The sequence below is a fragment of the Odocoileus virginianus genome, chromosome 20 (genome assembly GCF_023699985.2).
Source record: "Odocoileus virginianus isolate 20LAN1187 ecotype Illinois chromosome 20, Ovbor_1.2, whole genome shotgun sequence".
In the NCBI taxonomy this organism is placed as follows: domain Eukaryota; kingdom Metazoa; phylum Chordata; class Mammalia; order Artiodactyla; family Cervidae; genus Odocoileus; species Odocoileus virginianus.
Genome location: NC_069693.1, coordinates 33,389,036 through 33,406,497, shown reverse-complemented (window position 1 = coordinate 33,406,497; position 17,462 = coordinate 33,389,036). Strand labels below are relative to the sequence as shown.

The window sequence follows — 17,462 nt, the reverse complement described above, 5'->3', positions numbered from 1 at the left end:
AAGTTGCAATTGGATCTACTTTATGGCTTGTATTTCTCTGCTGAAACTTTTAATATCTTTACAAAGTCTGTATTTTTAAAAATGTTTAAGGATAAAATTCCAGAGTAGGAAATAGTAACTCACTCCAGTATGCTTGCCTGGAGAATTCTGTGGATAGAGAAGCCTGGTGTGTTACAGTCCATGGGGTTGCAAAGAGTCAGACATGACTGAGCGACTAACACTACACTAGGTTGTAATTGCTCATTGAAGCGTTTCTCATGATTTTAAAATTTTTTGTCAGATAATTCTCACATCTCTGTCATTTTTTTTTTCCATTTATTTTTAATAGTTGGAGGCTAATTACTTTACATCATTGCAGTGGTTTTTGTCATACACTGAAATGAATTAGCCATGGATTTACATGTATTCCCCATCCTGGTCCCCCCTCCCACCTCCCTCTCCACCCGATCCCTCTGGGTCTTCCCAGTGCACCAGGCCCGAGCACTTGTCTCATGCATCCAACCTGGGCTGGTGATCCGTTTCACCCTAGATAATATACATGTTTCGATGCTGTTCTCTTGAAACATCCCACCCTCGCCTTCTCCCAGAGTCCACAAGTCTGTTCTGTACATCTGAGTCTCTTTTTCTGTTTTGCATATAGGGTTATCGTTACCATCTTTCTAAAGACCATATATATGTGTTAGTATACTCTAATGGTCTTCATCTTTCTGGCTTACTTCACTCTGTATAATGGGCTCCAGTTTAATCCATCTCATTAGAACTGATTCAAATGTATTCTTTTTAATGGCTGAGTAATATTCCATGGTGTATTTGTACCACAGCTTCCTCATCCATTCATCTGCTGATGGGCATCTAGGTTGCTTCCATGTCCTGGCTATTATAAACAGTGCTGCAATGAACACTGGGGTGCAGGTGTCTCTTTCAGATCTGGTTTCCTCAGTGTGTATGCCCAGAAGTGGGATTGCAGGGTCATATGGCAGTTCTATTTCCAGCTGTTTAAGAAATCTCCACACTGTTTTCCATAGTGGCTGTACTAATTTGCATTCCCACCAACAGTGTTAAGAGGGTTCCCTTCTCTCCACACCCTCTCCAGCATTTATTGCTTGTAGACTTTTGGATAGCAGCCATCCTGACTGGCATATAATGGTACCTCATTGTGGTTTTGATTTGCATTTCTCTGATAATGAGTGACGTTGAGCATCTTTTCATGTGTTTTTTTGCCATCTGTATGTCTTCCTTGGAGAGATGTCTGTTTAGTTCTTTGGCCCATTTTTTGATTGGGTCATTTATTTTTCTGGAGTTGAGCTGGAGGAGTTGCTTGTATATTTTTGAGATTAATCCTTTGTCTGTTGCTTCGTTTGCTATTATTTTCTCCCAATCTGAGGGCTGTCTTTTCACCTTGCTTATAGTTTCCTTTATTGTGCAAAGCTTTTACGTTTCATTAGGTCCCATTTGTTTATTTTTGCTTTTGTTTCTAAAATTCTGGGATGTGGGTCATAGAGGATCCTGCTGTGATTTATGTCGGAGAGTGTTTTGCCTATGTTCTCCTCCAAGAGTTTTATAGTTTCTGGTCTTACATTTAGATCTTTAATCCATTTTGAGTTTATTTTTGTGTATGGTGTTAGAAAGTGTTCTAGTTTCATTCTTTTACAGGTGGTTGACCAGTTTTCCCAGCACCACTTGTTAAAGAGGTTGTCTTTTTTCCATTGTATATCCTTGCCTCCTTTGTCCAAGATAAGGTGACCATAGGTTCGTGTATTTATCTCTGGGCTTTCTATTCTGTTCCATTGATCTATATTTCTGTCTTTGTGTCAGTACCATACTGTCTTGATGACTGTGGCTTTGTAGTAGAGTCTGAAGTCAGGGAGGTTGATTCCTTCCAGTTCCATTCTTCTTTCTCAAGGTTACTTTGGCTATTCGAGGTTTTTTGTATTTCCATGCAAATTGTGAAATTATTTGTTCTAGTTCTGTGAAAAATACCGTTGGTAGTTTGATAGGGATTGCATTGAATCTATAGATTGCTTTGGGTAGTATAGCCATTTTGACAATATTGATTCTTCCAATCCATGAACACGGTATATTTCTCCATCTGTTTGTGTGCTCTTTGATTTCTTTCATCAGTGTTTTATAGTTTTCTATGTATAGGTCTTTTGTTTCTTTAGATAGATATACTCCTAAGTATTTTATTTTTTTTGTTGCAATGGTGAATGGTATTGTTTCCTTAATTTCTCTTTCTGTTTTCTCATTGTTAGTGTATAGGAATGCAAGAGATTTCTGTGTGTTAATTTTATATCCTGCAACTTTACTGTATTCGTTGATTAGCTCTAGTAATTTTCTGGTAGAGTCTTTAGGGTTTTGTATGTAGAGGATCATGTCATCTGCAAACAGAGAGAGTTTCACTTCTTCTTTTCCTATCTGGATTCCTTTTACTTCTTTTTCTGCCCTGATTGCTGTGGCCAACACTTCCAAAACTATGTTGAATAGTATTGGTGAGAGTGGGCACCCTTGTCTTGTTCCTGATTTCAGGGGAAATGCTTTCAATTTTTCACCATTGAGGGTGATGCTTGCTGTGGGTTTGTCATATATAGCTTTTATTATGTTGAGGTATGTTCCTTCTATTCCTGCTTTCTGGAGAGTTTTAATCATAAATGGATGTTGAATTTTGTCAAAGGCTTTTTCTGCATCTATTGAGATAATCATATGGTTTTTGTCTTTCAATTTGTTAATGTGGTGTATTACATTGATTGATTTGCGGATATTAAAGAATCCTTGCATTCCTGGGATAAAGCCCACTTGGTCATGGTGTATGATTTTTGTGATATGTTGTTGGATTCTGTTTGCTAGAATTTTGTTAAGGATTTTTGCATCTATGTTCATCAGTGATATTGGCCTGTAAGTCTCTTTTTTTGTGGCATCTTTATCTGGTTTTGGAATTAGGGTGATGGTGGCCTCATAGAATGAGTTTGGAAGTTTACCTTCTTCTGCAATTTTCTGGAAGAGTTTGAGTAAGATAGGTGTTAGCTCTTCTCTAAATTTTTGGTAGAATTCAGCTGTGAAGCCATCTGGTCCTGGGCTTTTGTTTGCTGGAAGATTTCTGATTACAGTTTCGATTTCCTTGCTTGTGATGGGTTTGTTAAGATCTTCTATTTCTTCCTGGTTCAGTTTTGGGAAGTTATACTTCTCTAAAAACTTGTCCATTTCTTCCAAGTTGTCCATTTTATTGGCATAGAGCTGCTGGTAGTAGTCTCTTATGATCCTTTGTATTTCAGTGTTGTCTGTTGTGATCTCTCCATTTTCATTTCTAATTTTGTTAATTTGGTTCTTCTCCCTTTGTTTCTTAATGAGTCTTGCTAATGGTTTGTCAATTTTGTTTATTTTTTCAAAAAACCAGCTTTTAGCTTTGTTAATTTTTGCTATGATCTCTTTAGTTTCTTTTGCATTTATTTCTGCCCTAATTTTTAAGATTTCTTTCCTTCTACTAACCCTGGGGTTCTTCATTTCTTCCTCCTCTGGTTGCTTTAGGTGTAGAGTTAGGTTATTTATTTGACTTTTTTCTTGTTTCTTGAGGTAGGCCTGTAATGCTATGAATCTTCCCCTTAGCACTGCTTTTACAGTGTCCCATAGGTTTTGGGGTGTTGTGTTTTTATTTTCATTCATTTCTATGCATATTTTGATTTCTTTTTTTATTTCTTTTATGATTTGTTGGTTATTCAGAAGCATGTTGTTTAGCCTCCATACGTTTGAATTTTTAATAATTTTTTTCCTGTAATTGAGATCTAATCTTACTGCACTGTGGTCAGAAAAGATGACTGGAATGATTTCAATCTTTTTGAATTTACCAAGACTAGATTTATGGCCCAGGATGTGATCTATTCTGGAGAAGGTTCTGTGTGCACTTGAGAAAAAGGTGAAGTTGATTGTTTTGGGGTGAAACGTCCTATAGATGTCAATTAGGTCTAGCTGGTCCATTGTGTCCTTTAAAGTTTGTGTTTCCTTGTTCATTTTCTGTTTAGTTGATCTATCCATAGTTGTGAGTGGGGTATTAAAGTCTCCTACTATTATTGTGTTGCTATTAATTTCCTCTTTCATACTCTTTAGTGTTTGCCTTACATATTGTGGTGCTCCTATGTTGGGTGAATATATATTTATAATTGTTATATCTTCTTCTTGGATTGATCCTTTGATCATTATGTAGTGTCCATCTTTGTCTCTTTTCACAGCCTTTATTTGAAAGTCTATTTTATCTGATATGAGTATTGCGACTCCTGCTTTCTTTTGGTCTCTGTTTGCGTGGAATATTTTTTTCCAGCCCTTCACTTTTAGTCTGTATGTGTCCCTTGTTTTGAGGTGGGTCTCTTGTAGACAGCATATATAGGGGTCTTGCTTTTGTATCCATTCAGCCAGCCTTTGTCTTTTGGTTGGGGCATTCAACCCATTTACATTTAAGGTTAATTATTGATAGGTATGGTCCCGTTGCCATTTATTTTGTTGTTTGGGGTTCACGTTTATACCACCTTTCTGTGTTTCCGGTCTAGAGAAGATCCTTTAGTATTTGTTGAAGAGCTGGTTTGGTGGTGCTGAATTCTCTCAGCTTTTGCTTGTCTGTAAAGCTTTTGAGTTCTCCTTCATATCTGAATGAGATCCTTGCTGGGTAGAGTAATCTAGGTTGTAGGTTATTCTCTTTCACTACTTTAAGTATGTCCTGCCGTTCCCTTCTGGCCTGAAGGGTTTCTATTGATAGATCAGCTGTTATCCTTATGGGAATCCCTTTGTGTGTTATTTGTTGTTTCTCCCTTGCTGCTTTTAATATTTGTTCTTTGTGTTTGATCTTTGTTAATTTGATTAATATGTGTCTTGGGGTGTTTCACCTTGGGTTTATCCTGTTTGGGACTCTCTGGGTTTCTTGGACTTGGGTGGCTATTTCCTTCCCCATTTTAGGGAAGTTTTCAGCTATTATCTCCTCGAGTAACTTTTCATGGCCTTTCTTTTTGTCTTCTTCTTCTGGGACTCCTATGATTCGAATGTTGGGGTGTTTCACATTGTCCCGGAGGTCCCTGAGGTTGTCCTCATTTCTTTTGATTCTTTTTTCTTTTTTCCTCTCTGCTTCCTTTATTTCCACCATTTTATCTTCTAACTCACTTATCCTATCTTCTGTCTCTGTTATTCTACTCATGGTTCCCTCCAGAGTGTTTTTGATCTCATTTATTTCATTATTAATTTTTAATTGACTTTTAAAAATTTCTTCTAGGTCCTTGTTAAACATTTCTTGCATCTTCTCAATCTTTGTCTCCAGGCTATTTATTTGTAACTCCATTTTGTTTTCAAGATTTTGGATCATTTTTATTATCATTATTCTAAATTCTTTTTCAGGTAGATTCCCTATTTCCTCCTCTTTTGTTTGACTTGGTGGGCTTTTTTCATGTTCCTTTAGCTGTTGGGTATTTCTCTGCCTTTCATTTTGTTTAGATTGCTGTGTCTGGAGTGGGCTTTCTGTATTCTTGTGGTCTGTGGTTCCTTTTTATTGTGGAGGTTTCACCCAGTGGGTGGGGTTGGACGATTGGTTTGTCAAGGTTTCCTGGTTAAGGAAGCTTGTGTCAGCGTTCTGGTGCGTGGAATTGGATTTCTTCTCTCTGGAGTGCAATGGAATGTCCAGTAATGAGTTTTGCGATGGGTCTATGTGTTAGGTGTGACTTTGGACAGCCTGTATGTTGACACTCAGGTCTATGTTCCTGCGTTGCTAAAGAATTTGCATGGTATGTCTTGTACTGGAGCTTATTGGTTCTTGGGTGGTGGTTGGTTTTGGTGTAGGTATGGAGGCTTTTGGATGGTCTCTTATTCCTTAATGTTCCGTGTAGTCAGGAGTTTTCTGGTTTTCTCAGGTTTTGGGCTTTAGTCTCCTGCCTCTGGATTTCAGTTTTATTCTTCCAATAGTCTCAAGACTTCTCCAACTATAGAGAACTGATAATAAAACTTCTAGGTTAATGGTGAAAAGATTCTCCACCGTGAGAGACAACCAGAGAGGTTCACAGAGTTACATGAAGAATAGGAGAGGGAGGAAGGAGATAGAGGTGAGCAGGAGGAGAAAAAGGGGACTCAAGAGGAGAGAGACAGATCTATGCAGTTATCTGTTCCCAAAGTGTTCTCCGTAGCCCAGACACCCACAAAGATTCACAGAGTTGGAATGGGAATAGAAGGGGAAAGGAGGAAATAGAGGTGTTCTGAGGTAGAAAACAGAGAGTCAAAAGTGGGAGAGTAATCACCACACTCCTTAATAGAAATGGGAACTGAATATTGGATTCTTAAATGCCCAAAATTTATATCACATACTGAAAAACAAAGATTAAAAATCTAGTGTAGAGGTTAGACTCTTTGAAATACAATATTTAAAAACAAAAACACACAAAAAAATTTAGAAATGTATATGAAGTTCCGTTTAAAAATAGTGTTTCTCTGTCTTTTTTTTTTTGGCAAGTTTATAGTGAAATGAAAATGAAAATTAAGGAATAATAGAGGAGTATTAGAGGACTTTTAAAGGAAATAGGAGAGAAAAAGAAGAAAAAGAAAAAAAAAGAAAAAATTTTTTCCCCTAATTAAAAAAATCGTAAAAATATATGAAAATGAAAGTTCAGGAGTAATGGGGGAGTGATAGGGAATTTTAAAAGAAAATAAAAGAGAAAAAATAAAAAATAAAAAAAAGGAAACAAAAAAATTTTTTTTAATTAAAAAAAATATACATATATATCTAGCAATTTCTCTGGAGTTGTTGCGGTCAGTGTAGTGTCAGTTCAGTTTCAGATAGCTCCTCTTTCCAGCTTACACTTCTCGATATCTGTAGGCCCCTTCCGGTGTAGTTGGTGTTACCTTCAGGGATTTTAATCTGTTGCACCGGTCCTTTCTGAAGTGGTTCCCTTTGTTTATTTGGCTTCTGTTTGCCGTCTCTTTGGTGTCTAATTTCTGCCCTGACACAGGCGGGCGGAGGTGATCTCTTATTTAGGTTCTCTAGTTCAGTTCAGTCCTGCTACGGGGAGGGCGGGGCGCTGCAGACAGATACCGCTCTGTGTGGATGACACTCACCGTGTTCCGGCCACACTGGGTTTGCCCCGCTCACGGGTGTCAGTGCTTTCGCCGTCTACACTGCTCAGGCTCCTGGCTGCTCTATATGGAGCGGGCCCTGCGTTGAGTGCAGTTCCAGTTTTCGGGTACTCCACAAAAGCGCGGATTCAGTTGTGCCTGCGTTTTGTGCCTTCCCCGGCCTGAGCGGTTCAGGCAGCCAGGGGCTCAGGCGTACTCTCCCCGGTGCAGCGCACCTTTTCCCTCCGCGTAGAGTGGCCCAGGCAGCTAGAGGCTTGGGCGCACTCTCCCTGGATGTGGCGCGCCTTTTCCCTCCGCGGCGAGCGGCTCAGGCAGCCAGAGGCTTGGGTGCACTCTCCCCGGGTACGGCGCGCTTTTTCCCTCCGCGGCTCCAGCGTGCGCCGCCAGTCGGGTCTCAGGAAGTCTTTAGATAGGAACCGGGGGCCTGTTTGCAGTGTGGGAGGGGGTGGCTTCTCAGGGGCTGAGTTTGCCCTTTTCCCCTTCCCCCTGCCTCCTACCTCCAGCGGGGATGGGCCGGCTCTTCTCTGGAGTTTCTCAGTCCCTTTGTTTTGCGAACCGCCGGCAGTGTGTTCGGCCGGTTAATTTTGACCCTTGCTATCTCACAGTTTAAAAAAGCTCCCTCCGATTGCTCTCAGGGTCTTCGGGCCGGTCCTTACCCTAAGCAATGCCGCCCGCTCCTCTGCGTTCCGCCTCGACTTGTTGCTGGCGGGTACGGGCGTCTGGGGTACTTTTCTGCTGGGAGTTGCTTTTAGGGACATAATCTGTGGGCCTTGTTTGATTTTTCCTCCCAGTTAGATTGCTGAAAACTTCCCCCAGTCCCGCCAGTGGGAGGGTTTCCTGGTGATTGGAAACTTCCTCTATTAAGACTCCCTTCCCGGGACGGGTCTCCGTCCATAGCTCTTTTGACTCCCTTTTTATCTTTTATATTTTGTCCTACCTCCCTTCGAAGACAATGGGCTGCTTTTCTGGGCGCCTGATGTCCTCTGCTAGCGATCAGAAGTTGTTTTGTGAAGTTTGCTCAGCGTTCACATGTCCTTTCGATGAATTTGTAGGGGGGAAAGTGGTCTCCCCGTCCTGTTCCTCTGCCGTCTTGGCTCCACATCTCTGTCATTTTAGTGTTGGCACTACTGGTTGTCTTTCCCTTTTAGTCTGAGATCTTCTTTGCTCCTAATATGATGAGTGATTTTTCCTTTCTTGTATTCCTTTTTGAGACTGGAGCTTATTTAAATCTCTGTTTTAGTTGGCTGGCTGTGATGCCCCTGGAGCAGTAAAAGTGGAAGGATGCTGCCTTATATCACAGCCAGGAGAAGGCTGAAATTTGGGTTCTACCCTTGTCCTTCATTGAAACCCAGGGTGGAAGTGTGGCGCTCTTTCACAGATGGGGAGGAGTGGGAATCCAGCTCTTTGCAGTCGCTACTGGATTCACAGTAGTGGTGGCCTCTTACCGCTGGGGTGCTTGTGGAAGCCTTTGTCTTCCACCAAGCATCTCTGACAGTACTCCAGTGGGGAGGATGAAGAGGAGTGTCTTGTTATTATGAGGTGGGAATGGAAGTCCTGGTTTCTTGCTTGATCTTTGTGGACACCACCTAGATAAAGGTGTTGGGTGACATTTTACAACCTTGATAGGGTGGAAGTCTTGGCTTCTCATTTGCCCTTTGCTTGCATAAGTGAGACTGTGGACAGAAGACAGTCTCCCCCACTCCTGGCCCCCCACCCTCCTACTGTGGTATGACTGAGACAGCTTTAAGAATTCCTCAGCTTGTCCAAACTATATATACCCCTCTTTCTGCCCATAGGTCTGTGACTTTCTTTTTCATATAGCATTTACTTTAGAAAACGTAATTCCTTTCTCTGCCTCTGAGATACAAATCTTTTTGAAAGCATCTAGCTACTTAAACAACCCATTAATGTCTTTCTCAAGGACCTTGGAACCATCTTTTGGAAATGTAAATATGGAAGGAGATAGTATCTCTATCTTTGAATCTGTTGACAGAGTAGGAATCTAACTTTAGTGGTCAGTTGCCAATTACCAAACCCAGATGACCTAATTATAGATAAGAACATTTGCAGAGTCAGCAATAATAATGTGCTGAACACATCCCATTCATCAATTTCATCCTCCAGTTCTTGTCCACTAGCTCATTCCCAGTGCTTAAAAACCTCCTGCTTTTTGTTTAAGTGGAGTTCAGTTTAATCTCTCTCTCCTACTGCAATAGTTGTGAAAAACTGTTTAACTCTGTCACATGCAGTTTTTGTTTTGACAAGTGTTTGGTTGGAGTGGAGTGATTATTGTCTAAAAGTTTCTGGCTTGCTGCACTACCCCTTTCTCACTCCTTTGGCTAGAGAAAGTGGTTTTTGTAGAGGTTTTTCACATCTGTACCTCTTGGCACCTATGGATTGCTGACTTTTTTCAGATACAAACCTGGAATACATGAACTAAAAAATCCCCCCAGTGAACTCACTACTATGTCGTTCTTTAAGTCTCATGTCCCTAGTCAGTCTGACTTCTCACCACCTTTCAGAGTCTTTTGGAGTTTACATTATATGCATTGTCCAGGGGATTTATTTATAATTAGTGTGGTGTCAGGGAAGGAGGAGGGAAAAAAAAAACCTCTACCCCATCTTCTCAAAAGTGAAAGTCCTGACTCTGTTTTCTCCCATCGCATTTGGTCTTCAAATGGCCACTTGACCTCTTCAAACTCTTGGGAGCTGTCATTATGAGAGAAACTTTATTCCCATAAGTGATGACACATTAATATTTTTTTGCAATCATTCAAAGATTTACAGTCATTGACATTATATTTAAGGAATTGGACTGCTTTTCCTTATCTTTCATAGCTAAATGTAATGCTGAAACAAGTTATGATAATAAGAGTGAGTTTAGAATTTAATTAAACTCTTTCATGTTGGATACTTAAAAACAGTGTCAAGGCTGTAATTCCTGGGATATGTGTTGTTTAGTCACTAAGTTGTGTCCGACTCTTTGTGACACCATGGACTGTAGCCTCCAGGCTCCTCTGTCCATGGGATTTCTAAGGCAAGACTACTGGAGTGGGTTGCCATCTAGGAGATTTTTTTTTTTTTTTAACTTCAAATCAACACCCAGACCTTCTTTATTTGTTTACACCCAAAGTCAAAGAATTCAGTTGGGACAGTTTAACAGTTATGAGAAGATACTGCTGCAGCACTTAAACAGCTCTTGAAAAGTGTCCCAAGTTTGAAAGATCAAATCATGTGCTACATGATCCAGCGTCTGACAGGGTCGTCTCTGGAGCCGAAGCCCAGTCCAGAAGTGTGGAGTGTGAATTTTGTTGGGGGGCAGGTGGTGAAAAGCAGGCAAGACATCCCCAACAGTCTCAGCTTTTACACTCCAGTCGTCATTAGAAAGCAAGTGCGGGCCACAATCACAGTTCCCCACCTAGCCAGGGGGAGCCCGATTTCAAGGCACAGTAGAAGGCAAATCGCAAGCATCCTCTCCGGACACTCTCTGGATGATTCCATGTGATACCAGTTTAGTTCCTGATGCACACCTGATTGATTACCACCACATGTGCTAATGAAGGGTGAAAATCTAATGAAGGAGTGAGACGAGGTAGAGAAATGCCAAACCAAAGATGCATCACTTATACATGTCACATATCTGGGTAAGCACTTAAGAAATCCTGGAGCCTTTCAGGGCACTGAGACCAGAGCACATTTGCCTGGCATCTCTGCTTGCATCTCTCCAGGCAAGTCCACTTTTTGTTGAAAAATCAGGCATCACCGCCTGTACCCCCAGTATCTAGTCATCTCTGGGTGGGTCCCAAGGTATAAAAAGGTGCTCACATTCAAAATCTAGTCAGCTTATCCAATGGAACCAATAGGATGATGCTGTACTGGGGAGATACACCTTTTCTTTATTAAAAGTTGGTTACTGACCCATAGGAGTAAAGTCATTCACTTTCTAGAGCGATGGAAATGGATAGCATTGTGCATGGATTTATGCTCCTTCTGGGCCTGTCATGCAGCAATTGTTGCCCCAATCCTGGGTTGCCTCAGCTGAACAAAAAAGGTACCAGAGCCCGAGCAAATGGCCTCAGGCCGCTGTCCCCTGCCCTTTGTGGGGGTGGGCTTCCTGAAGCCTTGCTGCCTTAAGACAGACTGTCTGGAACCTCAGACAAACAACACGCTTCCCAGTGACCTCACCACAGAGTTCAAAGACAACACTCCTTTAAAACGTCTTTTTCTAGTGGAAAACCCAAAGCTGCAAATACTTTCCACTGCCAAAAGGTAAGGTTTGAGCCAACTGTGGTCTAAAACCTGAGGTCAATGTGCTAAGGGGACAAGATTCATTTCACAAATATTTACTAAATGCTGGGCTCAAAGACAACGTGACACACAGAGCAAAAGGAGGCTGAAATAAAAGCAAGTTACAACAACTAAAGAACTTTTCCTAAGTCACAAATGTGCACAAGTGATGGTCATATAACTGTATGAAACGACTTGATCTCTATCTCCTTCTCACTCTCACTTCCAGAGTCGTCCAAGCAGTGGGCGCTCCAAGCAGCATGTGCAGGAGCCCTGCACTTCCAAGCCCAGTTTCTGGCAGGGGAAGTGTGTGCTTCTCAGAGCCCCAGTGGGGGAAATCTCCAGCACACCCACCACCTGCCTGACCTCTGGCAGTCTGTGTGACTGAGCCGAAGACCCTGGTGGGTGCTGAAGGGGCTGGCAGGTGGTGAGCCAACCAGGATGCAGGGCTGAGAAGGGCAAGGGGGCAGAACTCCTCGTCCAAGCTCTGGGGACAGTGTGGGCAGAACAATCCAGACCTGCCAGCAGCTTCCCCCCAGGAAGCATGAACTCTTCCCTGCAGAGTCTCTGTGGGTAAGGTGGGCAGGGGGTGGCCTGTAGTAAAGTGCCATTTGAAGGCTTCACCCTGTCTCTGCAGGGATAGGGGAGGGAGTGAGAAGACGGGCCAGGCTTGCCAGCAAGCTAACTGGCCGTCAGGCCTGAGGTAGGCCCCTTTCTCCTTCCTGAGGTCTTCTGAGAGGGTTGGAAGGATTCTTACTTAAGGGGCGATTCCCTGACACTCCCCTATAGCAAAAGTTTCTACTATGACTTACATTACACCTGAATGCAGGAACATTGAAAGCAACTGAACCTCTAATATTGTAACAAACATCATGTGAAAGCGAGAGCCATTACTAGGCTTGCTCTGAGCAAATTCCTAACCCAGCCTGCTTTCCTCCTGATCAGCACCAGGCATGAGGGGCTGCTGTTTCAGGGGGAGAAGCAACTCAGGCTAGGTGCTTTAGGCACTGAGAGTGGGGAGGAGGAGCAGACAGGCCAGCCTGGCCCTTGCAGGCTGAATCTGAAGGCAGTGGGTGGGGTGAGCCGGGGTGCAGGTAGAAGACGAAAGGCAGCAGGGCAGCTGGTGGCAGCTGGGAGGGACCTGAGCCCAAGGGCTCTTCTCTCTGGGAGGGGAAGCCGAGAGTCCCCAGGCCTCATCCTCTTCGAAGGGCCCAGGGAAGCCATCCCCCCAAATCCCCTGAGCTCCGAAAAGATGGGTCCTGGGTGCTGCTTCTCCTGGAAGCAGCTGGCGGTGCCCGTGGGAGGCTGTGACTTTCAGGCACAAAGTCAAATGGCCTGGAAAAAGTATGGGCTACTGCTCAGCACAAAAGCAGGGTGTCCTGTGCTTTACCCCCCAAGGAGATGCCACTCTCTCCATGGGCTGATGAGTGGGCACACAAAGTGGACACGAGCAATTCACTGTTGCAGTCCCTGAGTCCTTTCTCAGACCATTTCTGATGAATTTTAGGTGATGTCACAGTCCAGCCACAGCCTTGATGTGGAGCCCACAATTTTGAATGCTGTCAAGTCCCTCCCACTACTAAGCTTTTAAAGGATTAAAGTGCTCTTCGTGTCTTCTTACCTGAAAACACTACCAAGACTTGGGATGAAGTGAAGGCCCCCATGAGATGATATGGGTTACTACTTAACTCAAGGCACTCGCTCCCTCCCACCCACAGCACGCAGGCCCCAGGCACAAGGGGCAAGAGCACTTTCATCTGCTCCAGTGAGGAATACAAATGTGCAAAGGGGCCAGTCTGAGGTGCAGTCTCTGGGCTGCAATTGCATCATCAATGAGGGAAGGGAGGGGGACTAGGAAGGCTCATCTTAGAGCCAGCCCTCCTGCAGAGCACCCAGTCAGATGGCGGTGCTGGGGGCAGTGGCACAGCTGGAGTCTTGAAGGTGATTCTCATTCTCTGGGTGGGACTCCGCAGTGGCTCTTTGGAGGCCCAGGCAGGCCGGTTCCATCTCTGAGCTGTTCCCCTCCAAGAGGTTCTGGTGAATTCTCGGCTGCTGGTCAGGCTGTGGTTTCTCCTTGGAGGCCTGGTTGCAGTCATCACAGTGGCCGCAGGCACAGGGCCGTGGGCGGATGTGGGTGCGCCAGTGCTTCAGGAAGGCAGAGCAGTGGCGGAACGCCTTCCCGCACTCTTGACACCTGTAGGGTCTCTCCTCAGTGTGCACTATCTGGTGCTTGAAGAGGTTGGCTCGCCGGCTGAAGGTCTTCCCACAATCACTGCACTCATAGGGCTTCTCACCGGTGTGCACCCCATGGTGCTGGCTGAGGCCTGAGCGCCCCTGGAAGGCCTTTCCACACTCCTTGCACATGAATGGCTTCTCTCCCTTGTGGACACGCTGGTGGTGAATGAGCTGGGACATGCCCTTGAAGGCTTTTGTGCACTGGCTGAATATGAAGGGCTTCTCACTGCTGTGCGTGCCTTGGTGCTCAGTGAGGTTGCAGCTCCTGCTGAAGGCCTTGCCGCACACATCACAGGAGTAGGGCCGCTCGCCACTGTGGATGCGCTGGTGCTCTATGAGTGTGAAGTTGCGCCCAAAGCGTTTCCCACACTCATCACACCTATAGGGCTTCTCGCCAGTGTGGCTAATCTGGTGCTTGATGAGGTTGGAGCCACGTGTGAAAGCCTTTCCACACTCGCCACATACATAGGGCTTCTCACCACTGTGGATGCACTGGTGCTCCAGGAGTGAGAAGTTGCGTCGAAAGAGTTTCCCACACTCACCACACTTAAAGCACTTCTCGTCATTATGGATGACTCGGTGTTTGACGAGGTTGGATTTCCGGGCAAAGGATTTCCCACACTGCTGACACACGAACTGCCTCTTCCATGTCTTTGAAACTCGGCTCCCTTACAACCAAATCCTGCCTACCTCCGCAGCTTCTTCCCTGCATCTCTCTTCCCTCACCTGGGGAGCTGCCTTGGTCTTTCTCCCCAGGAGGGTCACCCCTGCTGGAACCTGTCTGTGGACAACAGGCACTTTTCTGCCTGTGCTCAAGTGTTTCCTCTGACTGCCCGGCTACCTGGCCCATGTTGCCAACCTGAAGATTGGCCCCTAGGAGTTCTTTTGGACAATTATTCTCCTTTGAAATTGTCAGCTTGCTATTCATCCTGTCACCTGCCTGCATCCCTGTGGTGATCCTGTTGACATCTGCTACCCATGGTTCCTCTCCTTGCTCTAGCTGGATGACCAGCTGAGGCTTGGAGAACGACAATCCCAGTGACTCCAAATTGTCGTAATTCTCTAGCATCACTTGCTTGTACAGCTTCTTTTGTCTATGATCCAGAAGATTCCATTCTGCCTTGGTGAAGTACACGGCAAGATCCTCAAACGATACTGGCACCTTGGGTCTGGCTGTCGGGAGCATGGCCGCCATCTTGGGGACACAGGGCTGCGTGTGGGAGGCGCGTCCTGCACGGCCGTCCCTCTGTTCAGCGCCAACGAGCCCTAGGAGATATTCTTGACCCAGTGATTGAACCCATGTCTCCTGCATTGACAGGTGGATTCCTTGCTGCTGAACATACAGGGAAGCCACACTCTTTGGATACCTTGGACCATATCTCATTCAGCAGTTCTTCACAGACAGTTTCTAGATGCCCAGTACACACATGTCCCTGACTGTTGACATGATTACCCAGGTGGTAGAGGAACTCCTTGGCCACATTCAGCCCTCCATGTTGGACAGTGCCAGATGATACAGACCGGATCTTCCAACTTAATGAACTGGAGGAAGAGAACAGTCAGATATCCCTGAATTAAGGCTGGCCTCCCAGCCTAAAGTCCCTAGAAAATTTGCTTACTGAGAAAGGTGACCCAGGAGAAAGCCTAGCAACTTCTGGCCATTCCTGTGTCTGTGAAGGCTGAGATGGCCGATCAATACCTCATGACATGCATTAACCCATTGGCTGCACATTAGCTGGGAAACTCTACCTTAAGTGTAGAGATTATGGTTTCTCTATCTGATTCTTTTCTCCAGCTCCTATGCTACTGTATTGCCAGGAATGTGGTGGAACTTAGTGCTCAATAACTGGACATTAAATAAATTTATAAAAGAGTAGGTATTGTCATTGATAGGTTTTACATGCTATGATAGTTTTAACCTTTCATTATTTAAAAAAGTCTCCCAATAAAAGGAAGTGGTTATAATTGAAATTAATTTTTAAAATAAATAACCATCTTCCTATTTGTTAAGTTTTAGAACATCCATAACCAGGGAAAAATGGAAGTTTTGTGTGTGTGTGTGTGTGTGTGTGTGTGTGTGTGTGTGTGTGTGTATGTGTACTCAGTCATGTCTGACTCTTTGTGATCCCATGGACTGTAGCCTTCCAGGCTCCTCTGTCCATGGAAAAGTCCAGGCAAGAATACTGGAGTTGCTTGCCATGCCCTTCTCCTGGGGATCTTCCTAACCTAGGGATCGAACCTGTGTCTCTTGTGTCTCCTGCATTGTAGGTGGATTCTTTACCAACTGTGCTACTTGGGAAGTCCATGTAAAATAGATAGCCAGTGGGAATTTGCTGTAGGGCCCAGGGAAGCATTACCACAACTAAATTGTCAGACCAATATTTTTTTCCCTCCACTAATACAGCGAGCATAGATTCTATCTTAATACTGAAAGTGAGAGGTACTTTGAAATCTCTCAACTGTGTACAGATATATTCTGCAGTTGGAAACATCAAACACCAGGCTGACAGCTAACATCACAGACATTTGAACACAAACAAAAGGTGGATATGATTTGATGATTTGTTTATTTTTCAAAGTTCTGAGAAAAATGCATGGACATTTCATTTGGCTAACAGAAGACAAAAGGCCGTGCACATATACCATTTCTCATCTCAAATGGGCACGTTTTCTACTGTTCTTGTTTTGTCTTGTGACTGTTCTACATTGCCTTGAAATATATCTGCAGTCTGTTTTTCTAAAACTGGTATTTCTTAAAAAGCTCAGCTTCAAAAATGTCAGACATAATGAAAAATGAAAATCACAAAAGAGAAGGTTGTTCACAGCCCCTCCCCTGGGGTTCCCTCATGTTTCTGGGTCACCATGCTGACTCTCCCTGGGTAGAAATAACATCCATGGTATACTTAGCAGGAACCCCTTGTGATCAGGGTCACAGTGGTCTCCAAATAAACAAAGCCAATCCTCTCCTTGAAGACAATGAGCATCTGTTCAGAAAAATTCCACACCATCCACCAAAGCAGCTCCAAAAAGAAGTTCTCCTTTCAAAGCATAAGGGAAAAAAGAAAGCTCCTTTGGAAAAAATTATAAAAGAGCACTTTATTTTCATCTTGTGGGGCTTGAGCAGATGAAGGGCATGGAAGCAGACGACTGCCAATGAGGGAAGGGGATTTGGCTGAATTTGATGAAGACCGTCTGAGGGAGGCAGTGAATAAGCACTGAGGTTCTGATGAAGTGAGGACCGACAAGCTCAGATCAACACAAGAGGAGAAACAAATGGCACAGAATCTCAGAGAATTAAAGCCAGAAATGACCTTTAAAGGTGATAAAATACATTTCTGGTTAAAAGAAATAATAAAAGAAGAAAAAAATCCATTCCTATGTCTTCAGATGGGGCAACTGAAGTCAAGAGAGAAGTAGCCTACGCAAGTTTCATCCTATATGTGTTTCTATGCTTGCATTATTAATATTTATATCACTGATTATGTTAGCTACTGCTAAGCTTGTGCTCTTGTACCAAATCCTGTGAAGAAGTGCTTAAAATCTTATATTCTGGAATTGAAGAGAACCAAATTTGAATACCAAGTATACCACTTATTATAGATATGTGACCTTAGATTATGTAATTTACCTCTCTCAAATGCAGCTTCTTTATTTGGAAACTTTGAAATATTAGTAGCTTTCTCACTGGTTGTGCTGACAATTAAGTAGAAGATGTAGATAATAAATTTAGCAAGACACCAGGCATATGATAAATGATCCAAAATATTATTAATTATATCAACTGTAGTGAATTATTATTATATTTATGTATTATTTAATATTTTATATTAACTTAATATTATTTCATA

General features: G+C 43.5%; 1 protein-coding gene across 1 annotated transcript; it reads right to left on the bottom strand.

Annotated features, from left to right (window-relative positions):
- Positions 1-10,248: 10,248 nt before the first annotated feature.
- Positions 10,249-14,873, bottom strand: LOC139029910 (zinc finger protein 92 homolog). The gene is given in 2 exon segments (XM_070451207.1): positions 10,249-14,277; positions 14,279-14,873. Coding segments are annotated over 2 exon segments (1,533 nt in total). The 5' UTR covers positions 14,810-14,873; the 3' UTR covers positions 10,249-13,275.
- Between the last annotated feature and the right edge of the window lie 2,589 nt (positions 14,874-17,462).